Below are 23,821 nucleotides of genomic sequence, written 5' to 3' on the forward strand. Positions count from 1 at the left end.
TGTTACCATGTGATGGGTTTTCAGTGACCTATATGAAATAAGTTGTTGGAAGCATTGTTGGAACATTTGCTAGAAGCTGTTCTCTTTTTATCCAAGAAGATGTGGCTGATCTTTTCATAGTCTCAATGGTGAGACTGCATTACCTGTTCATCTAAAGATGCAAGACACACTGATGGCATTTGTAGAAATCTTTCTTTCTACAGCTATTATCAATTCATAGTTGTTGTAACAATTACTGTAGTTGTTAGTGTTCTGCTGCGTGTTCTGGATCTGTGCTGTGGTCCAATGGATCTCAGGGTTGTTATAAAAGTAATTGCTACAGGCACTCAATTCATGCAAAATCATTCTTTGTGTGAGCACAGGTAAACATAATTTGTTTAAGTTGCAGAACTAAATCCCCATCTTTCTTTCTTGACATCTTTATTTTCAGGTTTTTCACGAGATTAAACAGAGGAATTCAATCAGTGTAACACATCCGGAACATTTTTATGAGTGGAAAAAAAAGGATAAGACAAAAACTAACTGGCTTAGAATTTCAAAGCAGCAATAGCATAATACAGTGTCATAGACCAGGTCAGACTTGGAATAAATTCCAGAATTTCTAATTCCATCTCTAATTTTTATGTTGTTCTCAGTTCCATCAAGCTAAGCATCAACAGATTTATGTTCAGAATATTACTGGGACCTTTTTAGCCTTTTTAAACACTTCTCAAAATGGCTAGCTTATGCATACATTACCTAGATACTTCACATTTTCTAAGAAATCTCAAGAAGCAAGAATGCTTCCTTTAAAGCTCTCATCAAAAATAGAAGCTACCAAAAAAAAAAAAAGCTAAATTTAAAAAAAAATCATGGTTTTATAAAAGATAAGGATTATTCTCAGTTACAGAAAGGTCCCATTTCTACTGTCTCGCAGCGGAGGAGACCCTTCTAAATAAGGAGAAAATATGCCCTGAAAATAACATTTCCATCTCAGATCTCTAAACAGGTCCTAATTCCTGGCCATAACATTTGGGAGGAGGAGGGTGTGCTGAGTGACGAATAACACAACCACAATATTCCTCTTCCAAAGGCCTTCAAGAGGCTGTGAAATACAGGTAGTAAGACTGAGCAGTTCTGAGCTTCCTCAGAACTATTTTGGTAGTGGGAAGGATGCATCTATATTGCTGGGAACAAAGATGGACTAAGACAACTTAATACTCTCCAAGTATCCATGCCAATCCTTTCCTGCCCCACTGCAGGACTTGGATTACTGAGAATCAGAGCCCTACTATATGTTTTATCTTACATGCATACACGGTTCCAAAAGTTTACAGAGGAAAAAAAATTAAAACAAAATATAATTTTTAAATGAGAATCTTGTATTGGATACTTAAGGAGAAATAACTGCTCATCATAAAACTTTTGGTAGCTCTGACAGACACGTGATTAATTACTGAATATATCAGAACAATGCACTTTTTATTGACATAAGGTTTATTGACATCTTGCCTGCAAGTGGCTGAGGAGGCAACTGGTCAAAAGTAATTTAATGCAAAATCAAAAGCTCTAAATATGTCCTTCTTTAGATAAATGAAGGGTATTGCTGACTTAAACTTAATACATGAAACAATACGACTGGAGCTTGAAATAAATTATGTTGATTCAAGTAGACACATATTGCAAAACTGTCTTGCTTTTCTATACAAAGAAATTAATCTTTGTTATAATCTTGCATGGAACAATAAGGCAATAAAGATATGTATTTAATTTGTGCGTAATCCTTTTAATGTAGAGCTTAGTTTCTAGATTCATGGCATTTGTGTTTTCAGCTTAAATTTCAAAGCTATGTTGATCAAATCTACAGGTTGCTATTTTTTTTAGACATTTTAAAGCTATAATTTGATGCATTTTTAGAATTTTGTTATGTCTGGATTTTCATTCAACACATTTTTTCTTTTTTATCTAGAATACATCAGTGTTAGGCTTCATCTTATAACCACCAGGTCTTCTCTTCTGTTTTTCTATTAATTATTTTCATTTTCTCACTTATTTTCCTTTCATTACATGTACTAATATTAATAACTTAAAAGAACAGTGCAATGCTACAGTTATTAATGTACTGCTTTAAAATTTATAGTATTAGTTTCTGAGCAAGGATTTATTAAGCATTGGTGAAACAGTATACAAAACTTATTGCTGTAAATATGCTTATACTCTTTTCTCTTTCCCCCTGTATTTGTGTACTAGGTGGTTGTGAATGCCCTTTTAGGAGCAATTCCATCCATCATGAACGTGCTTCTCGTTTGTCTTATATTCTGGCTAATTTTCAGCATCATGGGAGTAAATCTGTTTGCTGGGAAGTTCTACTACTGTGTTAACACCACAACTGATGAAAGGTTTGAAGTCGAACAAATCAACAATTTTAGTCAGTGCGAGGAACTCATAAAAAACAATCAAAGTGCCCGATGGAAAAACGTGAAAGTTAACTTTGATAACGTAGGATTTGGGTATCTTTCTTTACTTCAAGTAGTAAGTGATCACTCTTTATATACCTTTTACTGTTTATATGTAATAGTGAAAAGCAATTCTAGCAGCAAAGAGAGAAAACATTTACCTGATTATTTTTATCTGTGACTTGGTAATACCACTGCACTGGTAATTGATTAATCTTTTCATCATAAGCAGCAAGTAGAGCCTACTAGGATGAATAAAGAATTTTTAGGACATCCAAAGAAACAAGTGCTGTTCTTCCCATTTATAGCTCCCTTAGTCCTCCAGCCCCTTCCAACTTTTAAAGTTTCTAGAAGTACCTAGGAATGGTATTCAGCTACCTGAATATTTTAAGTTTTCCTGTTGCTGAAAAACAAACATCTCCATTGGTGTGATTAAGTCACAGAGAAGAATTCCAGGTAGTAAACCTCATCTCAGTCATGTGGCTGCCACAAGTGCAGACTTAGGTGATCTAAGAAGCAATTTCTCATTCAGGAGAGAAATAAGAAAAGAAAAATATCACTGAATACCATAATCTATGAAATATTTTCCCTGATATTTCTGTGCATAAGCACCTAGTGAGGTTTATTTAGCAAAAACCAAGGGAAGAAGGAAGAAAATATATGCAGAAAGATTCTATAAGATTATGCATTTACTATCAAAAATTGTGTCCACACAACACAATCTGTCTTTGTATTTTGAAGTAGCTAACAGGCTGACCCAGCTTTAATCAAGAAAATTCTGAACTCTAGCATATGTCATGTGTCTTCAGCAACCTCTATGTTTTTTTTTAGGTTGTTGTCTAATTCTGTAGCATCTTAGGTTTCATTTTTTTAGCTTTTAAATAAGTTTCTAGCTTTTATGCTGGCATGTGAAATCTCAATAATACAAATCATTACCATGATGAAGTTGTATCGACATGATCCTGCACAAAGTCTAAAACAGTAGTTCTGAGCAATGTGAACTGCCTCTCCCAGATAACATATAATCTTACCTGTGTGACTGATAACTCTGACAATTTAAATAATCATTTCATTATGATTATTTACTTTACTGTCACATCAGGAAAGAGTGGAGAGGGACCAACAGTATTAAAGAAATAAACTACTGAATACAACTTGATTTCAATGACAAAATTTTATTGTAATAGAAAGACTTTAAATTCTTATTTTCTTTGCCTTATTTATGAAATCCACTGACCCAGAGAGCAGAATATTTTATTACACATGTTCAGGATGAACAAGACATCAACAAAACTCAAAAATGATGGTGGGTTTTTTTTTTGTAAGTAGAATGTCCATGTATTGCTAAAATGCCTGTAAAAGCATGAAAGGTTTTTTTTGTTTGACATACCAGAAAAAAAAGGGGCACTTCTCTCATTGCACAAAACAGACAGTTGGCCCTGCATCTTTAAGGTTTGGTAAGTAAGCCACCAGTAATAATTTTGCAGTTATGGAATGATAAGAACCCTAGGGCAAAGAAAGAAAAATATCAGCTTGATTTTCAATTATGTGTTATAATGTGCAGAATCTATGTTTTTTCACCTTCAAAACACAATTCATAAATGTTTGAGATTCTTCCATTGCTTTCTGAATCAAAGAAGACAGTTATAAGGTGATTTTCTATTTGATGTATAAAGTACTTTGAATGAGACTCTAGAACAGGGCTCCAAACCCATCACGCCCAAAAGAAACATGAAAATTGAATAGATATGTCATTGTCCTTGATTTACCTACCCTTCCTAAACACCTTGCAGCAATAGTAATGAGTAACACTAAGGTGTTACTAAATAGAGGTATACATTACTATGTCAGAAAGAAAGATAAAGCTATTGAAACTTTAGTATTTGGCCTAAAATAAGATACTGAGCCTGAAAAATCTGATTATAAAATCATGGTTGCAAATGGATTACTTTTCGTGAACCTAATGTGAACATTAATGGCCTTTTTAAAACATCCTAATGATTAGTTGAAAAGTCTACTGAAGTCATTTGGTTCTCCACCTTAACAACTTCTGGCATAGACTGCTGTTAGGTTGTGATGGACCTGAGAAAACAACCCCATAGAGGTCAACGTCATTTTTCTGATGACAATCTCGGTGATAAGTATCAGTGCATGAGTTACTGACACAGGTCCCTATTTTCAGGAGTCTACAAACTAACTACGGAAAGCTTCCTCTTATTCCCCAGTATTTCCATTCTCCATTCTGCCCTCGGACTTATGCCTTTTGCATCAGTTAAAGAATGTAAATCTCTTCAGCTTTTCTGGGTTACAGGAACCATAACATTAGTGTTACTTTCTGTGTCACTATCATTAGTGAATACTACTGGAAGTAGTACCATTTTCATGACAAAAAGTGGAAATGAAACCAAGTCAAAAGAACTCCAAAACTCCAAACCCAGACACTGAGGACTTTACTATGCTGGGAAAGAGATAAATTAAGTCCTCTGAAAAACTTTTTTTTTAATATTTCTGATAGTATATGGGTCTGTTCATCCCAGAAAACTCTTCTTTTTTGTACGTGTTATATAGAAAAGAAAAATAGGTATTTCACACAGAAGCATTCAAAAATTGTGGGGTAATTTCAGAAAGAAGTATTGTGGGCTCAAAAAATAGAAATGTGTCATAGTAGCATTTTAAGCAAAAATAACGCTCTGATAAGCTTTTTCTTGAGTTTACTTGGTAGTGCTGGCAAATGAATTTCTGGAATGAGGGGCCAAGAAAACAACATAACCTAATTTTTGGTTGGGGTTTGGTTTTTGTCTTTTTTCTTTTGAGAGACAGGTGTGTGCGGAAAATCTTTAGTATTATAGCAATGTTACAATTCTTACTGCCCAAAAATACAGGCTAACCATATACATCATTGATAAAACCAAGTTTTATAGACTTTGTTGATCAGACTATTTTCCAGAATTCTTACAGAACTTGGAGTATAAGTACTTATGCCATCAGCACATAAGTACTCATTCTCTCTATAAGATTTTTTTTCTTCTATGATGCAGCATAGATCATGTTGGTTTGCGTGGATCTTCAAGCTTTTTTCATTTCTTGGCCTGAATTTCCTTGAGTATTTCTCTGTCCCTTAAGAGAAGCATCAAAGCAGACACAGATATACTGGAGAAATTCCTTTCACAATTGGTATGCGTCAAAGAGTGAAGAGGAAGAGGTTGGTGTACACAGAGATGTGGCATCTGCCCTGATAATTTTATGGCCTTATGCCTTTTAACTTGAACCTAGTGTTTGGATTCTTTGGTAAGTAAATCTCACAGAGGCCTGCTTTTATCCTGCTAGTAAGCATATACCCTGCTTACCAGGATAAAATGTGGCAAACCAGTGGGTCTCAAAGCACAATATTATATTATACTGCTGTTACTAATATCAAAAAGAAAATACATCTTGTGAAGTGCAGGGTAAAAAAATCAGAAGTTGAATTCTAGGGCTAGAAGTTTAGGATACCTTCAAAGTTCCAGCAGGTCAGTGTTTTAAAAGCAAGATGCTATTGTATCTCCAAAAAGGAATCTTCCTGGTAGTTATTTCTGGTAAAGAAATTGAGTAGTGAAACTCCAGCATGACTTACAACTTCATTAAAAATTATTTATCAGGGGAAAAAAAAGTCTGTGTACTTTTACCAGTACTTAAGGAGAAGGGGGATTGTTGGTCTGTTGTTTTTTCTAACTACATTTGAATCTGCATTTGAATATGTGTCATTGAAATTTCCTTGGGGGAAAGAATTTGGAACAGATGCTGATTTCAGTTATACTGCTGTAATCTTTGAAATCAATGAATTATTCCTGATTTAGTGTCACTGAAAATATACAATATATTTTATATGGTAATATGCAAAAAGGAAACTAATAATTTGATCTCCTGTCATTTTCTGTGTTATTTTTTATTCCATATGCACAAATACTCAAATGATATCTTATTTCTGATAAAGAAAACCTATTTCAGATAAATATAAGCAGGCCTACACATCTACAGTAGAAATAACACTATCACAAAATGTGATGCCTTGACTTTCTTTCTTAATTTCTTCAATAACTGTAACATCTTACAGCTTTGTGAAGCTCATTGTGGAAAACACAAGATAGTAATGTGTTATATTTCTATTTTTCCATGCTCACACTCTTTTCAAGTTTCCTTTTTAACAACAACAACAATAATAATAATACAGATCAGTTCTTCAGTTTTCTAGCACTAGCTGAAAGGTCCTGTCTGTTTATAGTGTGGTACTTTACTGATATGGTGAAGCTTAATATTTAAAAATTAGTCTGTTTTTTTTCATTCACTCTAGTCTAGGTTACACTAATAAATTTACAAAAACCCAATAATAATTCCATTTTGCCTGGAGGATGATATACAAGGTCATCATGTGTCTGAATCTGAGGCAACAGCACGCACTTTGCAGAAGTGCCATTCCATCATTTACATCATCTTTTTGCTATAAAAGTATGCCAATTATTTGCATTTACAGTTTCAGGCTGAAGTGCTGATTTCAAGTTATGACATTCCAAAAAAATGCAAATAGTGTACCAAGACAGAAACAAAAGTAGCACTGTAAGACATGAAAAAATCATCCTGTCCTATTTAGACCTCGTTAGATGAAATACCGAGTCCCGTTTTGGTTGTCATTTCAAGAGATGAACTAGTGTAAGAGAGCTCAGAGGAGAATAATGAGAATGATCAGAGGTCTGGAAAACAAGATCTGTGTGGAAAGATTGAAGGAAGGGTGATCACTGTCTAAACAATCAGTTTGCAATAAGTAAAAGATGCTGCATGAAGGTGATTAATACTGTTCTCCAGATAGGTAATGACTATGAAAAGTGACAGTCTTAAAAGGCAACAGAAAGATATAAGTATTAAGAAACAATAAAAGCAAGTGCTGGAATAAATATTTTTATAAGGTTGTGGAGTGTTCACCATTAAAAGCCTTTGAGAACAAGTTAAACATATATTAGTAATTACATAAATAAAGCTGATCTACTTCTCCTAATCCCTTGCAGTCCAAGTATTCCAAAAGGACTTTAAATTCTTCAGTTAAGACTTCTACTTTTTCAGATTTATTGTTGATTTATTCGTCCTCTGATACTACACTTTGATTTCACCATTGCCTGAATTTCATATTTTCTGTGTTGACCCCAAGATGTGAAAGTTGATATATATTGGATTTGCTTCTAAGGATAATCATGCTCTTTTCAGTATTACACTCTTTCAAAAGTGTGTAAGGGACCTCTATTCCTATAAGAGAATAATTTCTTCTTGTTTTAAGTTCACTTCAGGATGATGCCAAACTGCTGCATAAGCAAAGGCTTTTTGAAACTTTCACTAGAAATTAAACCTCAAGATGATGCCGATACAGCAATAACCATGGATGAAGAGCGTTCCACTCCTGATTCCATTCTGCAACTGGTCTCTATGGCAAGAAATATGAAGGAACCAATGATCTGCAGCCTTGTTTAGCAAAATTATAATGAGAATTGAATGACAGAGAACTGTCTACTTCTTTGCTTTATTTTGAGCACAACTGGATTAAAAAATGAGTGATTTCTGTTTAGAGATGTTGTCTAGTTAAAAGATAATTGCTATAACAGAGAAAACTATTTTCTGTTTGAACTCTCAGATTAAGCAATCTACACTTCACCATCAAATATAAAAATTTACAGATTTTGGGCAGAGGAAATAGCTATAAAATTTCACTAAATGCTGTCATCTATGAGGCATATTAAGTATTCAATGCACATAAAACACTTGTAATAACAGAAGTATTAAATCAGGTATAATCTTTCAAAGTATAGAAAAATCTAAATTCTGGTTGATAGGAAAATACCTCTTTTGAGCTGATCAAATTTTTGGTTCCCTTTCATTGCCACCTTTTGACTTGAGAGGGAGGAACTACATATCAGTCTTCATTGGTGGCAACTCAGTTACATAAGGCTACTTCTCAGCCTTTGCAGTTGACATGATTTGATGAACTAAAATGATACTGCCTTCCATGATTTTTGATAATTAATTAGAAATCAGAAATAAGTTGATTACGCTTACAGATTAAAATTTTCATATAGAGACATATCGTGGGATACACAGCAGTATATCCGATGAGCAGCTCTGTAGAAAGCCAAGAGACAAAATTCTTAGAAATCTAATGTTATGCTAATTATTCCTGGTGCTGTACTGAGTTGCTGGAAATTATTAAATGAGTTGTCTTCAAGCTCTATGCTTAAACAGGTGTGTACTGTTTACAGGCTACATTTAAAGGCTGGATGGATATTATGTACGCAGCTATTGACTCAAGAGATGTAAGTACTGCAAATATTTCAGATTATGTTTTTTTCTTGAGGTCTGTCTATCAACAAGTGTTTCACATAAGCAATTAATATCCATACAACAGAATGGAAAAAGAAATTAATTAGTGTGAGATTCTATGGTAAAAAAATATGGAATACTGAATGCAAACTGCCAGACGCTCTCAGCTATAGATGGAATGGACAAAATATGTTGATAAATGTGATAGGAGTATTGTCCAAACACAAAATATTGGGGACATTTTGCACAAGGTTGCCACTTGTTCAGTTGAAGTTTTCACATGAAATCTTAGGAATGGTATTTCACTTTTTTTTTTCTTAGGTATTACAGCAACCCAAGTATGAAGACAACCTGTACATGTATTTGTATTTTGTTATCTTTATTATTTTTGGGTCTTTTTTCACCCTGAACTTGTTCATTGGTGTCATTATTGATAACTTCAATCAACAAAAAAAGAAGATAAGTATTGTTTCATTTCCCTTCTAAAGATATTCTAAAATATTGCATTTTTGCAGGTGCATGATATATGGAAAGTACACCCATGGTTTGTTCAAAATGGAAAAAGCTGAAGTATATTAGGATGTAAAATCATACCTCTAGTAGGCATTAACATCACAAGATTTTTCATTGTAGTGAATAGGACAGATGTTGTCAATGTCCAGTTTAGTCTTCCTCAAGTCATCTGCTTTTCCGTGCCTGAACTTCATGAAATCATCTTGCATGATCAAACCACTGACTTAGGTCAAAGTGCTTACATCGAAGTACTTATCATTTCTTGAATTTTCTTTCTTCTTGATTTGTAGTTATTCTATCAGCACACAAACAAATAACTAGCTGGTCATGAAACATAAAGCATTATTTCATCACACAACTTCAGGTGCTATTTTAATGGTCACTACAAATGCTGTTTTAATGAACTCAAGTATTCAAGTTCTACTTTGTGGCACTGAACAATCTTAACCACTTGTAGCAGGAGTGGTTTCTAACTATCTCAGGGCCTTTTTTTTATTGTTTCACAGTGCAGATGTAGAAAATCTCACTGGTATAGATGGTCCGAGTATAAATGTTCATCTTTAAAATTATTTTCTGTAAATAAATAAAGCAATGAAAGCTAAAGGACAAAAGCAGCTACGAATTACTAGTTTACTTTTAATTTACTGGACTGCATCGCTTTCTTTGGGTTTATGTTAACAACGAGAGATGCTAAGTAAGATTTTTGGAAGCTGTACATGGTAGAGACCTAGAGGTATATGGTTAGGGAGCCTGTCCAGCTTAGAGTCCATGCAATCCCATGTCTTCAAGCTTCCCATGCACTCATCCACAAAGGGCTGTATCCAATCCCATGCGTTCATTGACATTCCTGGAATTAGATGTCTGCGAGTATCTTCTATCAATGAAAAATTTTCTTCATGAGGAATGGGAAGTCTGATAGGTTTTCATTCAAGCTGTCCCTGAAAGGAGGTTACTATGGATTTTGCCTAGGTTGCCATGAATGACCCATAATTCTCTCTTTATTGTTACTGTCAAACACCAAACGCCTGTTGAGGCTTTTGCTAAACTGAACTTCATTGAACTTGGAAGCTAATCAAGATAAAAGACTTAAAGAGAACATTTTGCTCTTAACAGTATCAAGAGTGCTTCAATCTTTAGCTAAGTTTCTCCAAAGTCTGATAATCCATCTTCTCAAAAACCTCGAAGACTTTGAGTCCCAATGCTAATATTATGATTGCTACAGATACCTAAAGCACTAACACATTCATGTACTGAAAACCTGACTTTGTCTGCTTCCTTTGTTTCACTAAAATTGCAGAAGTGACAGTACTGAGCAGTCCAGACTATTTGAGCTTCTCTCAAATACTACTTACTGTATCTCTTCCTATAAACGAGGTACTGAAAATGATTTCTTGGAGGTCAAGGAAAATAACTGTAGAGAAATGTTGCATTGCTTTTTGCTTTTGTGAGATGCAGTACTGGATGCCCAGACAACTTCTAGACTAAATGTTTACTTTTGACAGACAGCTGCATTTGCTAGCTAAGAGATTTTTCCCAATTCAGTATTCTTGATTTTCATTAAATCACTCAATCAGTCAATCAATTATATTTTTCTAAGAGTTTTTTCAGCACTGCATATGAATGTGATTATAACCAGTTTTGATTTCATGTTTTTACTTTGGAGGTCAAGACATATTTATGACAGAAGAGCAGAAGAAATACTACAATGCAATGAAAAAGCTGGGATCCAAAAAACCACAAAAACCTATACCAAGACCAGGGGTAAAATTATTTATACACATCAGACCAATAGCTATTTACAAAGAGTTTTTACTGATACAGAGAGAGCAGAAATATGCCCATGTGAAAATTACCATTGATTGTGTATTAGTCAGCAGAAATGGAAAATAAAAACAGAAAAAAAAAATTTTCCCTCACAACCATTTTATGTATGAATATGCAACTGAGGAGGCTGAACTAAGCCATTGTATTTGAGTATTCAAGACCACTAGTTTCAAGTACCACTAGACCACATTTTTATTGAAGTCTCATAGGCCTTACTGCATGTGGTTTTCTACTTTCTTGTAACAGGAAAAGAAAACAATTACAGTTTGTATTGAATGTTTCTTTTTTACTTTCCTCCTCAGAATAAATTCCAAGGCATGGTCTTTGATTTTGTGACACAGCAAGTATTTGACATCAGCATCATGATTCTTATTTGTCTTAATATGGTTACCATGATGGTAGAAACTGATGACCAGAGTGAAGAAATGGAAAATATTTTATACTGGATAAACCTGGTGTTCATTGTCCTTTTCACTGGAGAATGTGTCCTGAAATTAATTTCACTTCGCCATTACTACTTCACTATAGGCTGGAACATTTTTGATTTTGTGGTTGTCATTCTCTCAATAGTAGGTAAGTCTTGTTTATTAAAGTAAAAAGAAGGTGAAATGAATAAGAGGTGAACTTTTACTTGAATAGAGCTTATATGGTTAGCTTTTGCCTTTGCAAGATTTATCAACCAAGGCATTCAACTTCTCATTTTATCTCATACTTTATCTAAACCAACCATCAAAACTGTTACAATCATTCAACATATATTGCACCTGCAACTCTTAAGTATTACTTCTATAACAGAAACTATTCAAGTGGAATCTACAGAATATCTTTGATTGCTACACAGAACCAACAATTTTAAAACTATTTTTCTAAATTTCTGTTGTGATATGGAAATTAAGTGATAATGTGTCTTGGTTTTCTTCTTTTGTTTTTTAGGAATGTTTTTAGCTGAGATGATTGAGAAGTACTTTGTATCCCCCACATTATTCAGAGTCATCCGACTCGCCAGAATCGGTCGAATCCTGCGCCTCATTAAAGGCGCCAAGGGAATCCGCACTCTGCTTTTTGCTTTGATGATGTCTCTTCCTGCTCTGTTCAACATTGGTCTGCTGCTCTTCCTGGTCATGTTCATCTATGCGATATTTGGCATGTCCAACTTTGCCTATGTTAAGAGGGAAGCTGGTATAGATGACATGTTCAACTTTGAAACGTTTGGCAACAGCATGATCTGCCTGTTTCAGATCACCACGTCTGCTGGCTGGGACGGTTTGCTCGCCCCAATTCTGAACAGTGGGGAGCCCGACTGTGACCCTAACAAGGCTCATCCTGGGAGCTCTGTGAAAGGTGACTGCGGCAACCCTTCTGTTGGGATTTTCTTCTTTGTCAGCTACATTATCATCTCCTTTCTGGTAGTGGTGAACATGTACATTGCTGTGATTTTGGAGAACTTCGGTGTTGCTACTGAGGAAAGTGCTGAACCCTTGAGCGAGGATGACTTTGAGATGTTCTATGAGGTCTGGGAGAAGTTTGATCCTGATGCAACACAATTCATGGAATTTGAGAAATTGTCTGATTTTGCAGCAGCACTTGAGCCTCCTCTTCATTTACCCAAACCAAACAAAGTCCAGCTCATTGCAATGGATCTGCCCATGGTGAGTGGTGACAGAATTCACTGCCTTGACATCCTGTTTGCTTTCACAAAGCGTGTTTTGGGGGAAAGTGGAGAGATGGATGCCCTCAGAATACAAATGGAAGATCGGTTTATGGCATCCAATCCTTCAAAAGCTTCCTATGAACCAATTACAACTACATTAAAACGAAAACAGGAGGAAGTATCTGCTGTTATTATCCAGCGTGCTTTCAGACGTTACCTTTTAAAACGAACAGTAAAACAAGCTTCCTTTATCTATAACAAAAACAAAACCGAAGGAGGGGCTGGTCAGGGTATGAAGGATGAAATCCTTATTGACAAGTTAAATGAAAACTCATTTACAGAGAAAACTGATATAACTGCATCAACAGCAGTTTGTCCACCTTCTTATGATCGTGTAATGAGGCCAGTCAAAGAAAAGCATGAAAAGGAAGATAAAGATGGTCAGAAATAAAAGCAAATCACAAGCAAAATCATATCTGTGCAAAATAGTTCATAGCCTGTAAGGATCACGTGTTTGTGTCAACAGGACTCCTGAAGGAGGTCTATGCCAAACTGACAATTTTTACAAATATACTGTACATTAAAGGTCAGTGCCTATTAAAAGACAGTGACCCCTTGTCAGTGACTGTGACTGTGATAAGAGGAAACAACCTTGACAGGAGGTTACTGTTCTCACTACCAGCTGACACTGCTGAAGAGGAGAGAAAAAATGGCTACACAGACTGTAGGGACCAGTTAAAGGGGTGCAAAACCAAGTATTTGTGTGTTTAGCATAAAACAATATGGTAACTGTATCCACTGTTTGCATTTCAACTGCCACATACTTCATATTTTTACAAAATCTGTGTTGGTGGATTCATCTTGTTTTTATTCATATGTTGTTTATTATATGTGACTATTTTTGTAAATGGGGCTTCTGTTTGGGAAGGGGATTAAGTACACCTTTACAGGTACAAGGGCCAGGTGTTCTATTATACGACTAATATACACAAAGAAATTATTTGCATGAAGGCATGCTGCACTTATAGATCATGCATGAAAATAACATTAAGTCACAAAGAAAAACAGGTTTTTTTAGCACAGTGTTTCTGGAAAGGAATAACAGATTTTGAGGTGCTTAATTACTGTATTCATGTTATATCATGTCCAAACAAGTCTTGGTATGCCTGTAAAGTCCCCTACAACTCACAAAAATAGTAGAGATGGTTTATTTTTTGCACAAACCATTACGTTTCAAGCGGTGCAAACTTCTTTCTAGGTCTGGAGTCACAGATTTTGTCTTTGTCAAATGTCTTTCTGCATACAAATACTAAATGAATCTGCCTCAGCCCTCCAAATTGATCAAAAGGAGCCCTTTATCAAGTTGTTCTGCTTTATCCTGCAGTATTGTTTAGCCATCTTCAGCTCTCAGTAAGGTTGATGTTGCTGTACATGTTAATGAAAAGCCCTCTGTTATGTAAATAGTAATTTTTAACCTGTGGTGCATGTTTGAGCAAACAGATAATGACTTTAGCACATTTATTGCATCAAATATGTACCACAATAAGTGTAGTGTGCAAGCATTCAACAGGAAAAATTACGTATTATCTGCCATTATAGATAGTTTGGATGCAATCAGTGCATGTTTATATTGCCTATGCTGCTGTTCCTTTGACTGTCCAGGATTCTTAAACATGGAAAGCCATACATCAGAGCTAAGTGAAATAAACTACTCAACAAGACCTCATTCCTCCGTACCATTAAGCAATATTTTGCAGCTATTTAGGAGCTTATTTGTTTTACATTTCTGAATTTTCAGTGGAGAGCTTATACTGTATATCCAAAATGTACAGACATGTTGAAAATTACTAAACCTGTTGAAAATAATGTTAGGATTTTATAAGCAAATATAAATACTGTAAAAATCATTTTATTTTATTTTTCAGCATTATGTACATAAAACAAGAACTGAATTTTATCTTCAGGTTGATGTCACACCATTTTTGTTACTTTCTGTCCATAGCACTTTTTCACAGAAGAATTCCAGAGAACAAGATACAACTACGTGAATGGATAGCTGTAGGTTCTTATTTTTTACAATATTTGCCAACATGTCACTACTTTCTGCAAAGTAAGTTCATAATTTGCTTCAAAAAATCTAAGTTTTTTTGCAGTTGGGAAATGGTCTAAAGTTCAAATTGAATGTCTAAGCAGTGCCTGCATCATAGGTTTTCAGATACAACCTTTCTTTCACAGAATCCTTAATCTTTTCTCATAGTTACTCACAGATTTTCTTTTTTATTCATGCTGCACTAGAACAGCTCTAAATGTTATCTAGGATCCACAATATTTTTTCACAAAGAGAAAGTAGCAAAATTGTATAATCCAACACATCAGGACATTTTATGTTTCTTACACAGGAAAATTAAATATAGATTACTTTTATTAAAACTATTGACTAACTCTGTATTAGTGAACTGCATGCAGGAAAATGCTACTATTACCCTAACTGATGCTAAAAAACATTATTAATGCGTCAAAATAATAAAGATTACATTTTTTATTGTATGTTCCTTTTCTCTTTATTATCTGACATTAATATAAAAAGGTATGCTTCTAAAACCACAGAATGAGAGGGTACAGCCATACTGTTCTTTCACAAACAAATCCTTAGGACTTGCTTGTTAGTCACCAACTAGGAATTTCTACTTCAGTGTATGTTAGACAGTGAGCATGATGATTCTGCATGTATCAATAGTTCTGCCCTGAGTGACCTCATGACTTCATGCAGCAGCCCCATGCAGTGGGGTACCACAGCTGTGCTGTGTCCCATGAGGCTCAGAGCATTTAAAGAAATGAGAACTGAGCATTCATGAGTTTACAAAGAGAAAATGAGTATTAAAAATAGTATTGGATACATGACATTCCCCAACTTGGATTAAGGACCAGTTTATTCTTGATGGCTACTGTTCACAAACAGGCTAAAGAGCATCTTGTACTCAAGTGCATTTCTGAAAAAGGTGAAACAGTTCGATGAATAACCACTGGTCTTTTCCTCAGGAATTTTAAGAATCTGTCTCAAAGCACGATGTTCCTAGAAGCAATCATTTGTGGATACTGATATGGAAAAATGCAAATGCTGCTGGAAATTGAGCCTTCTGGTTGTTCTTTATCAATCGCATCAGCGAATTTCTGAAAATATTAATTTTAATGTTTACATAACTTTATATTGCATTTCCCTACAACTTACAATGAAAACACTCAGAGGTGAATACTGAACTTAGTATAAAACCAGATTAGGAGCAATTGCAGTCTGTAAGCTTGCTCAGTGGCTAATGCAGAAATAAAATTTCATAGCATCTTCCCTGAAATTCACCAAAAGTCATTTGAGGGAGGGAAATGTTTCTGCTTCAAATTGTTCATAAATGCATTATGAAAGGAAAAGGTCTAAGACTTCGATAGAAAAGCCTAAGTATCAAAGTGAAAAGATAAGTATTTTCAGATTAATATGTAGACAAAATATGTCTTTAAAGTTTACCTTTAAAACTATTTTAAAACCCCCTTGTTTCTCATGCCACTTTTAGGTTTTAAGTGTTACAGAAGCCAAAATGTTGCTTCAGAACAAGTCAAACATAACTTAAACAGAAAATTCAGAGGATTGTCTTGGCCAACAGGAAAATCCAAATATGTTTACAGGGTGCTGCTTTGTCTCCTTCCTGATGCTGGGATAAGAAGTGTGTGATGGAGGAGTCACACGTGGGGTGGACTTGCTAGGAAAGCTCACTCTGAGCGCTCTCTGCCGGAAGAGTCAATCAGCTTCTCATACAGATTCAGTGCAGGATGGGTTCTGCCCGTGTACTGCGTGGCATTCCTGACGGCTTTCCTGTTAGACGGAAAGCGCACCCGTTCCAAAGGAACGCTGTTCAGCAATTTTTGTTCCTGGTGTCTAGAAATAATGGCTGAGGACGCTTTCACCTCCAGAGGAAAATATGAATTTTACTAGTCTTTGCACCTCTGAAATTCTCCAGGAGGAACGACAGGGGGATGAGGGAAAAGCGACCTTTCTGTATCGGATTTTATCCTATTGCTGTTTTATTTCCAAGAGAAGTGTCACGTAACTCGAAGTGCTCAGGGTTGAGTCACATTATGAAACCTATGGAGGGTGGGCCACTTAGTCGTATGCTCAGCCAAGAAGCAAGAAAACAAACAAATTCCCGAAGCTCGCATTCGGCATTCCGGCTGTGACCCCTCCTGAGGGACAGCCGGCGGCACCGCCCACCCGCCGACAGGGGGCGCAATAGACCGCCGGCCTCCACAAGTTTTCCTTCCCGTGCCTCTCCCGCCTCCTTCCCGTGCCTCTCCCGCCTCCTTCCCGTCCAGGCCAATGGCAGTGCGCTGCCCTCGCCCTTCCGGAGCCCCCCCGCCGTGCCGCTGGGTAGCAACGATGGACGCCGAGGTGCAGCAGGTGGGCGCCGCCGCCGCCCCGCCCCGCCCGGGAGGAAGGAGCGGCTGGGAATGAGGGATGGAGCGGGGACGGCCCGGCGGAGCCGGGGCAGGAGGGCGGGCGGCCGGGCTGGGTCGGGACGGGACGGGGCGGGTCGGGACGGGACGAGGCGGTGCGGGGCGGTCGGCGCGGTGTCCCCGGGGCCGTCCCGGGTGAAGCGATCGCACGAGTGACCCGCGGCCGCTCCCCCCGCAGGCGCTGCTCAATTACTACTGCCAGGAGGGGCGATTCCAGCACGTCCGGGCCGCGGCGGACGAGGCGCTCGGGCGGCTGGGCAGCGACCCCGTGCTGCTCTTCTACCGGGCCTACGGCGCGCTTAGGGCAGGTAATGCTGCTCGTCCTCGCCTCACAGAACTCACTCTACGGAGTCTGTTTTCCATGTTGAGGAAATCATCAGTGTATCGTGATCTGTCACCGCTCCTTTCCAGTTTGGATGAAAGTGATCTAGATCACATAGTGCCAAAGTGAAAAATACGGAGTATTTTTCTTTTTAATGGTTACGTGAACATGGGTCAGGTAAATGGATTCCCTGAAAGGAATTTGAGCTCTACCCAAACGCATACAGCATTCGATCACAAAGTCATTCCCGTGTCCCAGCTAATAGCTCTTCCCTTCAAAGCAGCTGTATCTGATTCTGTTGTATTCTCTGCCTCCGGGAGCTGATAGCTAATACCTGTTGGGGTCATCTTTGTGTACATTAAACTGTTCTGATATGTTTATTTAGCTATATTTGTATTTCAAGGATGTCACAGAATATTTACAACCCAAAGTGGCAGAGGGCTGTAGCAGGGTCTAGGAAGGTTTGTTGATTTTGAGGTAGTGTATCTGTTCCCAAACTCCCAGATGTTTTTTATTTGTGTTACAATCATATAATTTTTGAAGATATTGTCTATCCTATTGATGTTCAAAATATTCACACAAGCAGGGCAAAAATCCTGGCTATATAAAGAAACAGGAGCAAAAAGAGCTGCTCAATGCCCCATATGAAGCAAATAATAAATATGATTTTCATCTTTATGGCAGTTGGCAGAACTAGCACATAACTCCTTTCAAGTTGTCTGCATTGAGGTGCTATTTTCTTTCTTGTGTCTGTTTGAAAGACTTGCACAGAGAAGTGAAAGTGGATGTGTGAATAATGAACAAAAGCATGGAATTAAAAATAGACAGGAAAATTTAAGTCAGATTGATGTTTGATGTTGATATTCTTTATCTTGAAAAGTGCTATACCTTATTCTGCAATTGTTTTCATTAGGTGATGTCCAAGAGGGTATTCGACAGTTGGAGTCTCTTAAAAACAAACAGGAGGTGTCACTTTGTACAATGATGGCTCTGATTTATGCTCACAAAAAGAGCCCTAATCCAGGTATGCTCACTAAAACATGCTGCTTTATGTTTTAAACAGCTCTGTATGAAGGCCTGAGAGTTGTAGGCTAATTCTGCCTAATTTAAAAAGGTATACTCCAGCTTTGCATCTGACATAGGAGTCACTATTGAGTGACACTTACAAGATGGTAAACAAAAACCAAACCACAAAACTCTGAAGAGTAAGAGTGAACGTTAAAATAAAACACACACACACACAAGTCTGACTTATCCACCATGATGAACAAATATTTGAGGGAAAAAAAATTGAATCAAGTTTCTTGTGATTCTTTTCACTGATGTCTGATACTGGTACTTTTGAGCAGAACTGCAATTTAAGAAATCTTTAAAGCCATGCCATTTCTATCTTTCAAGTTTCCCTGACCATACAAATAGAGAAAAAGAATTTTGTGAACCTTAGTATTCCTTTCTCCAGTCTGAAAACTGGGACTTCCCCTTCCCATGAGCCATGTTCATGGGAACCCTCTTCTGCCTTTTCTGTCTGTACCTGATAAATATTTTTAGTTGGGAGGGATTGCCTCTGTGTTTATCGATGTACAATAAAGAAAACAATGTTTGCTTTGGAAGACCTTGGCTTATGTGCTGCTCTTTTGTAATATTTTGAGAGGCTATCAACAAAACAGCTCTGAACAAAACCTTTTCAGATCGAGATGCTATTCTAGAGCTGGATGCAAAATTGAAGGAGCAACGTAAAACAGCAGGACAGAAGGCTCTGTACTATGCTGGCTTGTTTTTGTGGCATCTTGGTCGTGAGGACAAAGCCCGGGAATATGTTGATAGAATGATCAAAATTTCTGGTGGTGGTAAAGAGGTAACTGTTTTCTTCATATGTAAAATATTGATAGGGCCATGTGTACTGTGAAGCTTGACTATTCCATTAATGCTATTTGAAGGTTAACTATTTTCTATTCTAGTACTTTCTTAATTAATGTCATAAATTCATTTGACACAGCTGAGTAAATTCCCATGATAATTTTTTTCTCCACCAACTATTTGTTTTCACTTAGTAAATAATAAATAATGGCTTAATAAATGGAAAAAAAACTCACTTAATAAATGGAAGTAACACCCACTTAAACCAGTTTTGTTACTTGATACTGAGCATCATAATTCCTAGCAAAAAAATAAGCATGATAGTCTCACTAGAGGGAGACATCTGTTTTGAATCTGAAACTCTAAAGTACTCAGAGGATTGGGGATTTAAATTTTCAGCAGTTGTTAAAGGGTACGTTTGCCTGGAGTTCTACTAATTTTTTTTTTAGAAATCTCTATAAGTGTTATATGTAGCAATGTCTTCTGCATTTATATACAGACATCAAAATTCACTAGAATCTTTAATCTCTAAAGAGGTTTGTGAAAACTTACTGTGTTTTTTTCTTTTTAAGGAGGTATCAGCTTTAGCTCAAGTAGAGAAACACAAAAAATTGGGGAGTTTTTGTAGTCCAACATCTTTGAGGCAGAGCTGTCAGAACTGAATGCATAATAGTTCTCTTAGGACACTAGTATTAAACACATATGCTGTTTGTGAGTTGTCCCACTGTGTGTTTCAGTACATTGCTCAATTTGTAATTTATAGTTTTATGATTGATATAATATTACATGGGTTAGAAATCTGCAACTATTAAACATTAATTTCTGACATTACATTATGAATTAAGTAATGGCTTAGCTTTTCAACTAATAATAATGGCCAGTCTTCGCGAACGAAGATTTGGGGAAAGGTCTTTTTACCTTTCCAGCCTGCGCAATGGATTTTTTAGGTGAGACACAGCCTGCGCTGAACTTTTCAACTAACACCGATTATTAATTACAATTGGTAGTTATTTTAAATTACTGACTAGTTTATACTAATTAAGAAATAATTTATAATGAAGAAATAATTAAGGACACCACAAAGCATTAGTATGTTAACTTCTAAGAAAACTAAGGACAGGTCATTTTGGTGAAATAGCAGTATTTATGACTGCTTATTGAAGTCATAGTAGTTGGTTTTTGTTCTTAAGAATTTGGGAATGTTGCTTAGTAGGACATAATTGCAGCTGAAGTATTTAATAATATTTGAAATAGGTAATTTATTTTTTTATAGATACCTGCATATTGATGAATAAGTACATTAATATTTAAATATATAGAAAAAATAGTTTTCCTTTTTTTTTTTTTTGCTTTCAGTTATGCTTATCTCTTTTTCTAGTTTGACAATTCAAGGTTATATGTACTTCAGATTTTTTTAGAGGTTGTTCAGGGTGCTTAAACTTGGTGAAATATGATTTGCTTAATATATACAGTTTGTTTTGATAAGATACTCTGTGTACTCCTTGTATAGAAGTACGATACCTGCCTTTCTTTAAAAAAATGCTTCAGTATATGAAGTTCAGACAGTTTGTGTTGCATAACAAAATCATGACCCTGATTATTAGCAGTTACAAAATATGTCTCTTCTGCTAACTTTCGAGTTTTAAATACAAGACTCATTTCTTTAAGATACCAAAGAGCTAGTGACATTTTATATTTTAATTTTTTTTTTGATGGCAGTTATAATTTGGTTAAATAATTCAGCAATTCAAAATAGATTTGATTTTCTTAAGCTACAGTTAATGTCTGGAACACATAAGAGAAATAAAATTCATAATTACAAGTAATAATTTTTTCAATGAAAAGCCACATTTCACCTTTAAAAGTTCTATTTTTAAATTTTTTTAATAATACTGTTAAAGATTTGGGAAATGTCAGACTTTTGACCTTCATACATAAGTTTTTCTTATTAATCAGAAAGTAGAAGAAAACCCCCAAGTTTCTCACTTTTTTTCAGCACCCATATGTTTCTCTGTGTCTTATATAAGCAAAATCTTAAGTAAACATTGTGCAGAAATGTTTGCGGAAAATATTCTATCTAATGTGATCACTTCTGTGAGGTTTTGTTCTGTCTGCTGAGCATGTTAGACTAGTTCAGTGCTATTGGTGTGCTATAAGTAAATACACTATTTGTTTAATTTAACGCTGGAATGAATTACTAACATTTTAGATTATGCTGTAGACTGGTTATAATTATATATATTCTAAATAATTTACATAGATACTCTTAAGTCCTGTTTTATATTTAAGTCACTTCTGCTTATTGTATCTAGTATAATTTTTTTACTGCCTATTTAATGAAGAATTCCTATTTATGTTTTGTTTACAGGGGTTAATTTTGAAAGCATGGCTTGATCTCACCTGTGGGAAGGAAACTCATATTAAAAAAGCTGTGAAATACTTTGATGAAGCACTGCAGGAGGGCAATGATGTTTTTGCACTGCTTGGTAAAGTAAGTTTGCTTCATGATTTTAACTCTTCCTGAATGTCGTATTAGTTTTGTAGAGTGATTAGAGAGATTCTGAGAAGAGTTGTCTGTAGTGAGCTTGTCCAAGGTATAGACATATAGCTCAGATCATATAGGTACTTCAGGGTGCATTAGACACCAATGTAAAAAAGAAAGGTATAGATTAAATACAGTCAGTCTAAATGTATATTAAGGTTATGACTTTACTATGTACACAAGAAAACCTTTCTATTCATGTATTTGTATGTACAAAATGAGGTTTCAAATCACCTGAAAATGTAAAAATATGTGTGATGGCTTCCTTTTTGCATGGGACACCTACGCACGTTACAGAATTGCTGTTAGCCATGGCAAAAAAGTAGTAGTTAAACACTGTAGTGTGATCTTTTGTGAACATTGTTTTTTTTAGTTGTCATTAGTCTGTTTCAAGCGTTTATTTTGATTATATTTCCTTAAAGGAGCGGTATGGATTGTCTTCACATGTTTTTCTGTTTCAGAGCATATTGGTTTGTTTATATCACAGACATTGTTACACATTGACATAATGTTCGTTTTGTATTCTAAAGCTAAATGCACAAAAAAATTGTTCAATGAATATTAAAAGGATAAAGTTCAGGAGAGCGTGCACAATGTTTGGCTGCATGTGGACCATTGAATTAGATTAACAGTATATGTGAAATTTAGTTACTGCAATTAGGTTTTAGACAGACAGCTATCATTCTAGGGCTTAAGAGATTAACTCTCAGAAACTACAGTGTTTGAACCATTTCTGTCTTTAAAAGATGAAATAAAATGGCACAAATGGAACATGGTAAGTAAATTTAAAGCATCAAAACAAAACAGGGTTGAAGTCCTGATTTCTACTTGAATTAATTTAAAACTGTGATACTTAACATGAAGTAGTTTTGTATTTAGAGCACTCTGTAAATCACTTTATAGTTTAAAAATTGTTAATTCTGGCAACAACGGTTCCCTGCTGTGTGTGGGTTTTTACAAGATACATACCTCCGGGCTTGAAAAGATATTTCGTTAGTGGGTTGTGTTAAATATCCTAAAATTGTGAGACACTTTATACAAAGTTGTTTGAAAACTAATAAAACAATTTTATGCTTCAGCTACATCTGTCTTTTTCTTGCTTGCAACTGACTAGTAAGTTGTGAATGCTGCAATGAGCTTTATTACAGAGTGCTCATGACATGCACACCAGGCTTTACACATCATCTTTTGCTATTGGATTGGTGCAGTATGTCTAGTTGTGGTGGATATTGAGGTAAAGCTATTACGTAAGGAAAGATTTTTCTCTCGTTAGCTCTTTTTCCTGGTTTCTGTATGAAAGAATCTTCTCACCTGTGCGAGTGTACAGGTTGTTGATACGGCTTCCCTTCCTTCCATTAGGCGCAGTATTTTGAGGTGCGACAGAATTATTCAGGAGCTCTGGAAATTGTGAACCAGATAATTGCAAACTTCCCGAACTTCATTCCTGCTTTCATAAAGAAAATGAAGCTACAACTAGCCTTGCAGGACTGGGAGCAGACAGTTGAAACAGCGCACAGGTTGAGTATGAAGTAGCACACCACTGAATTGTTTTCTTGGCATGTTTACACTCTAAGGACTCTTAGAAACAAAAGTGGATAGGTTTCCATTCATTTTTAATGAGTGTGAATTAGTTAAATCAGTTTTTTTAAAATAAATTTTAAGTAAATTAGGTTTTATTAGAACCCAACCTTGCAATTCTGTGAGGATGCTACATCAATACGTGAATCTATTTGGGATGGAAGAGGGCCTTTCTTTAGATAGGCATGGAGTAAGAGCTGTGCTTTCAGTTGAGAGCCATGATGTAAAATGACTGCACAATACAAGTTATCTATTCTCAT

The 23,821-nt window shown here is 35.9% G+C and overlaps 2 protein-coding genes across 16 annotated transcripts in view; both read left to right on the forward strand.

Annotated features, from left to right (window-relative positions):
• Positions 1 to 15,309, forward strand: part of LOC113965372 (sodium channel protein type 1 subunit alpha) — a 168,490-nt gene extending 153,181 nt beyond the window's left edge. For all 11 annotated transcript variants that reach the window (XM_027678686.1, XM_027678685.1, XM_027678694.1 and 8 more), the window contains 6 exons: positions 2,230 to 2,511; positions 8,714 to 8,767; positions 9,096 to 9,233; positions 10,944 to 11,048; positions 11,414 to 11,684; positions 12,045 to 15,309. In XM_027678686.1, coding sequence (XP_027534487.1) covers positions 2,230 to 2,511; positions 8,714 to 8,767; positions 9,096 to 9,233; positions 10,944 to 11,048; positions 11,414 to 11,684; positions 12,045 to 13,213 — 2,019 coding nt within the window. In that variant the 3' untranslated portion in view covers positions 13,214 to 15,309. The remainder of the gene's footprint in view (positions 1 to 2,229; positions 2,512 to 8,713; positions 8,768 to 9,095; positions 9,234 to 10,943; positions 11,049 to 11,413; positions 11,685 to 12,044) is intronic.
• Positions 15,310 to 17,080: 1,771 nt separating this feature from the next.
• Positions 17,081 to 23,821, forward strand: part of TTC21B (tetratricopeptide repeat domain 21B) — a 35,319-nt gene continuing 28,578 nt past the window's right edge. Inside the window, exons 1-6 of one of the 5 annotated variants that reach the window (XR_003533533.1) lie at positions 17,081 to 17,206; positions 17,441 to 17,570; positions 18,498 to 18,608; positions 19,273 to 19,439; positions 21,810 to 21,932; positions 23,343 to 23,500. Coding sequence is in view for 4 of the 5 variants with exons in the window: in XM_027678705.1 (XP_027534506.1) it covers positions 17,126 to 17,206; positions 17,441 to 17,570; positions 18,498 to 18,608; positions 19,273 to 19,439; positions 21,810 to 21,932; positions 23,343 to 23,500 (770 nt within the window). In the remaining variant the exon portion in view is untranslated. Of the gene's footprint in view, positions 17,207 to 17,440; positions 17,571 to 18,497; positions 18,609 to 19,235; positions 19,440 to 21,809; positions 21,933 to 23,342; positions 23,501 to 23,821 lie in introns of those variants that run through there. The other 4 variants (XM_027678705.1, XM_027678708.1, XM_027678707.1 and 1 more) reach the window with 4 other exon arrangements.

This window comes from Neopelma chrysocephalum, unplaced genomic scaffold, assembly GCF_003984885.1.
Source record: "Neopelma chrysocephalum unplaced genomic scaffold, ASM398488v2 Primary Assembly neopelma1_44, whole genome shotgun sequence".
In the NCBI taxonomy this organism is placed as follows: Eukaryota; Metazoa; Chordata; class Aves; order Passeriformes; family Pipridae; genus Neopelma; species Neopelma chrysocephalum.